At 35.7% G+C, this 10,579-nt stretch overlaps 1 protein-coding gene across 1 annotated transcript; it reads left to right on the top strand.

Annotated features, from left to right (window-relative positions):
* The first annotated feature begins 432 nt into the window (after positions 1–432).
* Positions 433–9,953, top strand: LOC127795607 (uncharacterized). The gene is made up of 18 exons (XM_052327389.1): positions 433–737; positions 1,634–1,753; positions 1,857–1,982; positions 2,090–2,152; positions 3,199–3,306; positions 3,950–4,027; positions 4,293–4,385; positions 4,529–4,615; positions 5,426–5,527; positions 5,651–5,770; positions 5,872–5,934; positions 7,149–7,285; positions 7,982–8,063; positions 8,141–8,199; positions 8,295–8,340; positions 9,192–9,283; positions 9,387–9,456; positions 9,595–9,953. The coding sequence occupies exons 1-18, from the start codon at positions 516–518 to the stop codon at positions 9,664–9,666; spliced, it is 1,740 nt and encodes a 579-aa protein (XP_052183349.1). The 5' UTR covers positions 433–515; the 3' UTR covers positions 9,667–9,953.
* The last annotated feature ends 626 nt before the right edge of the window (positions 9,954–10,579 follow it).

Raw genomic sequence — 10,579 nt, forward strand, 5'->3', positions numbered from 1 at the left:
CTTGTCTTTGGTTTCACATTTGGATTATAAAGAATTAAAGTAACTCACAGGGACTGCATGAAAATAATAAAAATCAAAGTGGGCTTGGGTGGAATTTAAAGTAAAACTATAGGATTTAATTAGGGTTTTTGACTTAACGGAGGAGATGCTTGCCCAAAAATAAAAACTTAACGGAGGGAATATGTGCAAAAAAACAAAAATGGAGACCTCTAAATAATTTTTTTTTTCTGTAACTGAGAAAATATAAAATGGAAAAATATTTTATTAAAACATTTGTCAAATTTACAAACTGGAATGTATCTCAGGCCCGTGGGCTGAGCTCGTACGTAAATTTGAAGCCCAAAATAGAGGCTGATACTGGGCCGGGATGGCCCAATTTGCTTTTGCCACGTAATGGACGTATTCCCGGGTATTAAGCCAAACCCCATCCATTCTGGTCTGTATCAATATCTCTCGTCCGGACGCACTTCAATCGAAACCTGTGATCGATCGATCGATTGTCGGCGGCGAAGAAGATGACAGTGGAAGTTACGAACGGCGTCGCGGATGCTCTATCGTTTCCCAACGGCGAGGCGACGCTTCGAAACCCTAGCGCGCCCACAGCCTTGAAGAAGTCTCGTGAGAGCGAGCGGCGCCGGAGGCGGCGGAAGCAGAAGAAAAACAGCAAATCATCCGATCAACGCGACGCTGTCGTCGATGAAGATGACGATACCAAGGAGAATGCTGATCCTCAAAAGGTAGCTTCAGTGTCTTCGTTATTTTGTTTCCTAGGGTTTTGGTGAATTAGTGACTACGTGGTGCATGTGTGATATAGATCTGCTGGAAACTGGGACTTCTCTCCTATTAATCTGTACTTTAACTGCTTTGTATGTTTGTATTCTTGGTTTGCTTGCTATAAGCTGAGGTTTTAAAAAATCTCCTCCTTTGATATGGATGTTTCATTTTAGGTTTCATCTAACAAATTGGTACTGAGCTTTATTTTTGCTGATTTCTATATCTGAAAATTTGCTTTTACTACTTTCTCAGTCTCACTTCAAAATGTATTTTTCCGTCTTTTCTCCATGATTTGTCCGTTTTGACTTTTAGTTTTTATTTTTGTTTGGCCTGTTCCTTAATTACGAAATTAGCAATTGACAGAATGGAACTGAGCATTGGAATACTGGGGAAATTGTCTTTCAGTTTTGCCATTTTTGGTTTTGTGTATTAGTTACATATTTGTGCCATCTCTTTGTTTTATAATCAAGGGAATTTTGTTGATGAATGAACTCGGAACCGGTTGTTATAGTCTTTAGGGCAACGCAACAAGTTTTGTATTAATTGGCTGAGTTGCAATTTATAGTTTTATGATTTTTTATATAGTCTCTCCTTTTTTGATTGTATTTTTTATCTTTTTATGCTGGAATAGGAATTCTCTAACACCAACGGTACTCTTTGAAAAAGTGGTCGTATTGCAAATTTTCAATTGCTGTTAATTCCCTGTTTCAACTGCAGGAACTTTTATTTTGGCCTCAGAAAGTAGGAATGTGAATATTGGGGTGGGAATGCCAAATTCATCTACATGGGTGTTTCAATCAGACCCCATGCCAGATTCTGTTTCAGCTCATATATTCTTGTTTGTTTTGGATACTAATAGGTAATGGAGCAAGTTGAAGTTGAGTACGTACCAGAAAAAGCAGAATTAGATGGTGACTTGGACGAGGAGTTTAGGAAGGTCTTTGAGAAATTTAGTTTTATGGAAAGTATGGGGTCTGAGGTAAAAGGATTTTGACATGATATTCATATATAATTTATGTATGTTTGCTCTATTTTTTTTTTTTTTTCAAAAGTCTAACATCTATGTCACCAAATTTGTTTAGGAGAATGATAAAAATGATGAGACTGCAGCTAATGCAGCCTTAAACAAAAAGGTTGACTCAGATTCTGAAGAGGAAGACCAGGATCCACAGCAAAAAGAGAAAGGTGTCTCAAACAAAAAGAAAAAGGTAAGATTTTCTGCATCCTATTCTTTAGTTCTGTTGTTGATGCTCCCGCATTTACTTCTGTCTTCCTTTGGCATTGTGGTCTAAATAAATTATACATGGTCTCTCAGCTCCAACGACGGATGAAAATTGCTGAACTAAAGCAGATAAGTTCAAGGCCTGATGTTGTTGAGGTAAGGATGGTTGGTTAATAGTTAATTCTTTTAAGTCATTTCTATTACTTAATTCATTAGTTATTTTTCTTAATTCTTTTTCCACGCGGCAGCTTGGTTACATTATTATGCTAGTATTATTCTGACAATTTCCAATCCACGCTCCATTGCTTCCCCCACCCTCACCCCCTCCCCTTTTGTTCGCCTCTTTCCCCATGTTCCCCACTAAAGAAAATTCATAAGAACTTGGGATTTGGAAAAATAATTTTTATTTGTTACCGGAATACAGGTTTTGCACCATAGGGCCCTGATCAAGATAACAGTCCTTGTGATCAGGCCTTTCTAGCTTATTTTATTTTATTTTTTGTTTTGCACCTTAGGGACCTGATCAAAAGCATAATATGTTTATTTGATTTCAGTACTGTATTCAATGGTCATAATTCCTTGTAGATGGTTACTTTTGCAAACTTTTGTATTATTATATTTTGTTGTTTCTCTTCATGCTAAAGACCATCTTTGTTGAATGGTTCAGAATGTTAAGCTTCAAATATTTGCAAGATATGAGGGTAGTTGAGATAAAAATGTTATGGTGGATGTGCTGTTGTACAAGGTAGGAGTGGCGCTTCTTAAAATGCTGTGAAGGTCCAGCATGTGCTGTTATTAAAAAAAATTCAATGTTAGCAGTGACGCTGTTTAAAAATAAGATGTGGGAGTTATGATTAAGATGGTTTGGACAGATGAGAACTGTGAAGAAGAAAGATGGATGCATTTGTAAAGTGGGTAGATGAATTGGAGGAAGTTTGTGACAAAAGATGGAGAGAGAAAACTTGGTTTTTTTTTTTGGGGGGGTGGGGGGTTGAGGGGAAGGAATTGTTAAACATGATATGGAATATAATGGCTTTAAGAGGATATGACTATGGATGGAGATGGCTGTAGTTCTAAAATTCATGTAATCCTACTGAGTGGGAATAAGGGTTGTGATTCTTGTTGTACTTGTTATTGCTTTCGTAGTAGTTTATTGCAGCTGTTGTAATCATTTTCTGATCCTTTATGTCTTTAATTTTCAGGTCTGGGACGCAACTGCATCTGATCCTAAGTTACTAGTATTTCTGAAATCATATAGAAATACTGTTCCAGTGCCAAGACATTGGTGTCAGAAAAGAAAATTCTTGCAGGTTAGATAATCTAGTTGAACTATAAAAATGGGTTAATTATGCATGCACATTGGTGGGCATGGTTAAATGAGAGGCTAGGGGAAAGGGAAATGGAAGATAACGTTGATAAGGTTTCTCTTATATGTATATATGTGATTCTTGCAGGGGAGCGGCTGTGACAATCAATGAAGACTGGACATGTAGGTGTTTGGCAAAGGGGGACCATTGGATGATTTCCCTTTTAAATGTTTGTTAACATGGATTGGGATCTAGGCATTCATATGACTCCTTTGTCTAAACCATACCCCTCCCACCCACCCACCCCCTGGCGTCCCAAACCACTGAAGGAACGGGAAAAAACAAAAAAAGTCATGAGATGAAATACTCTTTTGCATGTTAGATCTTAGAGATTCTTCGCTGCCAGAATGCTAATTAATTGGCTTTTAATTTACAGATTCGTTTGCGCTGGCTAATGCATGAGCTGAAAATATTTTCTATACACCAAACATTTGGACCTCTTTTTGTTTTTGGTCGTGCTCTAAGGCAATATGACATTCTTAATCATATATGTACATATAATACCCCTAACTGGCATGCTTTGAAGTAGATTTTTCTTATGATCTGCTTAAACATTTGTGCCTTATCAGTTTGAACTATTTTGCAGGGAAAACGTGGCATTGAGAAACCACCTTTTCAGCTTCCTGATTTCATTGCTGCTACAGGGATTGAGAAAATAAGACAGGTAAGCTTAATTTTGTGACTACTTTACTATATTTTTTGCTTTGTTTCCATCTCTATATGGCTTTATATTTTTGGTTAATTTTGTGTGTGTTTAATTATTCATTTGTGATCTCTCTCTCTCTCTCTCTCTCTCTTCTGTTTGCAACCTTCTTCCATGCTATTTAGTTTTTGTGAAATTGTACCTTATTCTCCACTTTGTGGGATTAAGGGTTTATATGTTGTTAAATGGTAACTTATTCCATTATTATTTGATACATTCTTAAAAGGCTTACATTGAGAAAGAGGACAGTAAAAAGCTCAAACAGAAGCAACGTGAAAGGATGCAGCCAAAGATGGGCAAAATGGATATTGATTACCAGGTTTATCTCGAACCTCAATTTATAATTTGTTTTACAGACTTACAATCTTGTGTTCTTTTATCATCTTGAATTGGAGCTATAGCTGCATCTTTATGTTTGTGTCTCTTCTTTGACATGCCTGTGCCCACGGCTCATGATTGCAGGTTCTCCATGATGCTTTCTTTAAGTATCAAACTAAGCCAAAGCTAACAACACATGGTGATCTATATTTTGAAGGAAAAGAGTTTGAGGTACAAACCTTTTATAGTAATTACTATTATATGTTCATATGAGTGCACGTGTGTGAGTGTGCGTGTGGGAGGGAAGGGTAAAAAGGTACATCTTAGTATCTAATTATTATAGCATTTTGTGAGATATCTAATTGTTAGAAAGATTTTAAGTTTAAAAGTATTGTGGATTCTAATAGATTATACAAAAGTCTACCCTTATCATCGTAGAATATGTGGCACGCCAGGTATAGAACAATCTGTGTTTTAGGTAGGAAATGCAGGGAATAAAAGATGTGAACAAAAAACAAAATTGTATGTATTAATGATGATTGAACATCCACTTCAATTAAAGAAATTACTTCATGGGCGGTTGGCACCCACAAAAGACCAACTGCACAAAACATAGAGGAGTCTACTTTACAATTTGGACAAACGTTCTTGACAAATTTTAAAGGATCTTCTATTTCATTCACCTGCATATAGTTTCATTCTGATTCTCATGACTGGACTTCATGTTCTTAGTTTATAACTTTATATCATTGTATAATTTTGCGTATACCTTTTTCAAGGCATTATGTTTGTGTGGTAATTATGAGGCATTCGATCTTGGTGGTTATTTAGCCGCCCCCCCCCCCCAAAAAAAAAAAAAAAAAAAAAACTTGGTGGCTGTGTTGTGCTCAGGCATACTTGATTATGTGAGGATGAGATGAATAATTTCTCTTATGTATGTGATTGCCGGGCCTTTTGGGTGGCTGATAGCGGGGTGGTGTTGAAAATTGATGCCAATTATGGAAATGTTTAAGCACATTACGTTGTTTATATGTCATACAGGTAAAATTAAGGGAGATGAAGCCTGGGATGTTATCTCAAGAACTAAAAGAAGCTCTTGGCATGCCAGAAGGTGCCCCTCCCCCATGGCTCATCAATATGCAGGTAAATTGATTTTTATCCTAGAAGATGTCATTTTCATTATTAGCGACTCTGATCTGAAATTTATATGAAAGGTGATGAACTTTAGGGGCTCTTCTTTTCTGACTGACCAGTTTTTGATCTCAGAGGTATGGTCCACCACCTTCTTACCCACAGTTAAAAATTCCTGGGCTGAATGCTCCTATTCCTCCTGGAGCTAGCTTTGGATATCATCCTGGAGGTTGGGGCAAACCTCCTGTTGATGAAGTAAGTACTAGTTTGTTTTATTTTTTTAATATCAAGCCATTTGTATTCATTTCTGATTTTTGTTCCTGCATCTATTTATTACTATTTTTCTTTTGAATTAGTATGGGCGACCACTGTACGGTGATGTTTTCGGGGTTCATCAGCAAGAACAGCCCAATTACGATGTATGTACCCTGTCAATATCTTCTTCATTTTTTCTTAGGTTGTTAAGAGTGTCATTATTTATGTGAGAATTGCTTTGCCTGCGCTCTAAGAATATCACCAACTGAAAAGGCAGTTAAGGGGAACACTGAATAAAATTTTATTTTTTAAACTTCCATCAAGGTTTATCCATTAAATTTGTTAGCATTAATGGCATTTCCTTGATTTATTTCCAAATATATTTTGAACATTCAGGGCCTGTTTAATTTTGTTAGTTTTCATGTGTTTGTTTCTAGGTTCTGTTTCTAAATTTTTATGTCCAGCTCCTGTTTTTAGTTGAAAAAATAAAAATCAAACTTGTCGTTTGAGTTTTATTGTTAATTAAAAAATTTAAAAATAAAAAAAGAAATGTTGTTTGATCAGTCTGCTTGTGTTAATTTGTTTTCATATAGTGATGAAATTTTTGTAAACTCATATACTATATCTATAGTTTATATATTGGTATATATATGTATAAAATTTATATTTATATAAATATTTATACATTAATAAATACATATGTTATATATTTATATAACTATATATGAATATGTTTATATTAAAATAATAATATATCTAATGGAGGATACTGAAATGAGCCAAAAAGAAAAAAAAAAACTGAAAATAACAAGTGGAATGTAATTACACAGGAGGATGGTTTCCATTGTTTGGGAGGAACATTAATAATGGAATGGGATTGGCTGGAAAGAGTTTTCATCCAATTTCTCTAAAAGCTCCACTTTTTGTCTCATCCAATCTGGAGGAGATTGGATGGAATGGGAACAAGGTCAAGCTTTTAATTTTGTGTATGGACAAAACTAACCTCAACATTTATATATCTACTTTTTATGTATTCGTCATGAGGGTATATTTGTCAGTCATTTAATAATTTTCCACTCCATTCATTTCCATAGCTATCTCAAAACAAGGAGGTAGCACTTTCCATTACCATCCGTACCTTCCTCTCCCAAACAAGGAAAACAATATTTCTTTTTTATTCCATCTATTCCCATTCCTCTCGTTTTCATACCATTCAATTCCATTCCATTACTAAATCCCAAACGTAGCTTTAATCTTCTGTGCAAATTAAATGACAGCCCCCTGTTGGTTTCGTGTACAGCTGCAGTTTGATGCTCAATAATAATTTTGCTGGAATTTGCTTTATTATCTTATACTTTAATCTAATGAACCAATTCAGGAAGAACCAGTTGATAAGACCAAGCATTGGGGTGATTTGGAGGAAGAAGAGGAAGAAGAAGAGGAAGAGGAGGTGGAAGAACTGATTGAGGAAGAGGAACTGGAGGCCGGCATTCAATCTGTTGACAGTCTTTCAAGGTATTGTACTTTGTTTTATGGGTCATTTTTCATTTTTTTGCTGATGATGGGTTTATGTTTCTGGTAAGTGATACTCTGTTTTATTTATCATTAGCAGAAAGATTTTTTTTTTTGATGGATTGTTATTTCTGCTAGTCTGCATGTGCTCGTTTTTTTTTCTATTTTATTTTTTGTATATCCTGGCTTTAAGTATATAAATTTTCAATGCACTAAGTACACCTGGAAGAACATCCACATGGTGAAAGATTTTCCCCTTTTTTTAGGCTTCCTACCTGAAGGAGATGAGAGTGGCATGCGTATTGGCCTTTAGTAATTCTCTAGTGATTGTGGAGGAGGGGAAAATTATTCTCCTTTGTTTCTCAATACATTTATTATTAAAATGCTTTTTCCTATCAACATATGAGGACATGATGGTGAAATGGTGATTCCTTTAATTTCTTGCTCACTAAAGGAGGGTCAGCCAACTTCCTCATTTTGTGGGACCTCTTTGACATGCTCTTGCTTCCAATTCTTCTACCGGGTGCCAAATGGCACATTAGACGTTAAGAGTAGACAATATTATTAAAGCCTCAAAAAATACCAAAGCAAAGGTCGGAGGTCCTTTTGCAATGAGTAGTAGAGTATTTTCTTCTCCATGCATTTTGGTATTGGGAATTTGTAACATTTTCTTAATTTATTCTTCTTTTCATTGTTCAGCACCCCTACTGGCGTTGAGACTCCAGATGTTATTGATCTACGCAAGCAGCAACGAAAGGAGCCTGAGAAGCCTCTTTACCAAGTCAGGATATGATACATTTTCTTCTATATTCTTTTGCCATGTTCATGACACTCAATTATTTTTCTTGTTTTGTAAAGGTACTTGAGGAAAAGGAAGAAAGGATTGCTCCTGGAACTTTACTTGGAACATCTCATACGTAAGTAACCTTGCTCTTTTAGCAACGTTAAAGGTTTTGTTAACTTAAAAGAGAATTTCTTCTTGAATTGAAAATGCTCTCTACCCTGTAAACAGATATGTCATTGGTACTGGTGCTCAAGACAAAACAGCAGCTAAAAGGGTAAGGAAACTTTATGACAAGTTCTCTGTTACTTGAATTTACATAACTTGGACAACCAAGCTCATCTGGATTTCATAGGGACATGGGTGGGTTGGTAGCTTATGTGCTGCTTGTTGATGCTTTTACCTCAGCAAATTACTGACAGATCTTTTATCATGCCGGTACAAAATAATAATGAACTTTTACTGGTGCCAGCTTTATAATGAAAAATTTGTTGGGCCTACCAAAACTGACCTATTTGAACTTGATTTGGAAGAAATGCATCTTGTGATTTTGACTGAGATTATTGTATACCTATTTTTTGTGGGTTGTTTTTTAAGATGGTGGTTGCATGAGATTAATGTTCTTATCTCAATGCCTAAATTTCTTTGACTAGTGAGATTATCTCTGTATCCTGTTAAATTGCTGCAATAGGACTGCAAGCTCCATTTCTATGAATGTAGCTCTGATATAACCAATTTTTATCTTTTTGCATGGTCTAGATACAGTTTCTACATGCCTTAAATATGATTATTTGGTACACTTCTGTTTTGGGTACTGGACCGCCTGTTAACCCAAGGATTAATAGATAGATCACTGGTTGTGGCTTACTGATATCATGTGGTATGGTGTTGCTATATATTTTTGTTTATTGTAGTTCTATCTTATTAGCAACTCGATGATTGAGCAAAAATTTATAATCTTGCCTGTTCTTCTATCTTTTGGTAGAGTTTTCTCTGAAAAAGTGATCTAGATGTTTGACTTATAAGGCATATATGCACTGCCGTTGATACATGCGGGCTGCAGGCACAACAATGTGTTTCACGTGTGGTTTCTAATTCTGGTTCATGTATGGGTATGGCTTTTTTCAGGTTGATCTACTTAAAGGTCAGAAATCAGATAGAGTGGATGTGACGCTGCAACCAGAAGAGCTGGAAGTAATGGACAATGTATTGCCCGCAAAGTAAGTTGAGCCTTGCTATATCTGTTTTAGTGTTGGAACCAATATATAATATAGTGAAAGATGGAAAGTTTACCTATTATTTTGTAATTGATATATTTGACAGGTACGAGGAAGCAAGGGAGGAGGAGAAGATGCGTAGTCAGCGAGAGGACTTCAGTGACATGGTTGCCGAGGTGCGTCTCCCCCGTGTTCCTGCTTGCTTCTGTTCTCTTTGGAATCTTTTGCTTTTTCGCCTTTTCTTTTTGGTAATTCAAAAACGAAAAACAAAAAACAAAAAACAAACAATTAATGACATAATGAAATCGGTGCAGAATGAGAAGAAGAGGAAAAGGAAAATGCAGGAAAAGGACGGAAAATCCAAGAAGAAGGATTTCAAGTTTTAGAAGCCCGGGTTATGATACAATGTTTTGGACAATGTCCATGTCTCAGTTGGCCTATCAATCCCATTCCATACTAGTGTTTTCATGCCATCCATACTCCTTCTGTACCTCTGCTCTATTGTAGATTTAAGACTTACTAATCCAAGCTCAAATACTTATGTTTTAGCATTGTGCTACAAAAATGATCTGCCTTTATGCCATGTTCGGAGCTAGAATTTGTGGAAATGAGAAGAATGTACTACTTAACATGTAGCCTGAAAAGATCAAACTTTTTGTCTGTTTTCTTTCTCTCTCTCTCTCTTTTTTTTTTTTGTTTAATGTAATTTATTTTGAAATTTTAATTTTATCTAATTGTTACTTGTGTTTTTTCGTGATCTTTTGAACAATTTAGCAATAAACAATCACGGGAAAGTATGTGACTAATGGTTGAATTAGTATGATGTCAACAGTTACACAGCAGCATAACCCTGCAACGGAATTCAAAGATTAGGGGAAATTAAAATAAGGTAGAAAGTCTTGACATTGTTTTTTAAGTCATTTTATTTTATTTCAATATCTTTGGGAAAGAATCTTTACTTTGTTGCAAACGTAGAAAGTTGCATGAATGAGATTTGATTGGACCTGGAGAGCACGAAAGACGTGAAAAGATAACAAAGTCTATTGACTTTGGCTTTTATTTTTGCATGAAGATGGAATCCTCAACCCTACACCCAATGCCCAAGCCAAGCCAAGAGCGACAGGTCAACATATGATATTCCAAGGGGAATAATAATTAATTATATGGGTGGAATCATATCCCCATTCCCATTCATTTCCTTAACCACTAAGACATATCTACAACCATCATTTCAATCAGGATGTTATAGAAATTGGAAATGTTGTTTGGACAGTTAAATTTAATATTTTTATTGATATT

This window comes from Diospyros lotus, chromosome 2, assembly GCF_014633365.1.
Source record: "Diospyros lotus cultivar Yz01 chromosome 2, ASM1463336v1, whole genome shotgun sequence".
Classification (NCBI taxonomy): Eukaryota; Viridiplantae; Streptophyta; class Magnoliopsida; order Ericales; family Ebenaceae; genus Diospyros; species Diospyros lotus.

Excerpts from the sequence above, each read along its gene's own strand:
- LOC127795607 (XM_052327389.1), top strand. The coding sequence starts at position 516 with ATGACAGTGGAAGTTACGAACGGCGTCGCGGATGCTCTATCGTTTCCC. Across the intron at positions 1,754-1,856 it reads TGGAAAGTATGGGGTCTGAG|GAGAATGATAAAAATGATGA; the intron begins GTAAAAGGATTT and ends AAATTTGTTTAG. Across the intron at positions 9,284-9,386 it reads GACAATGTATTGCCCGCAAA|GTACGAGGAAGCAAGGGAGG; the intron begins GTAAGTTGAGCC and ends TATATTTGACAG.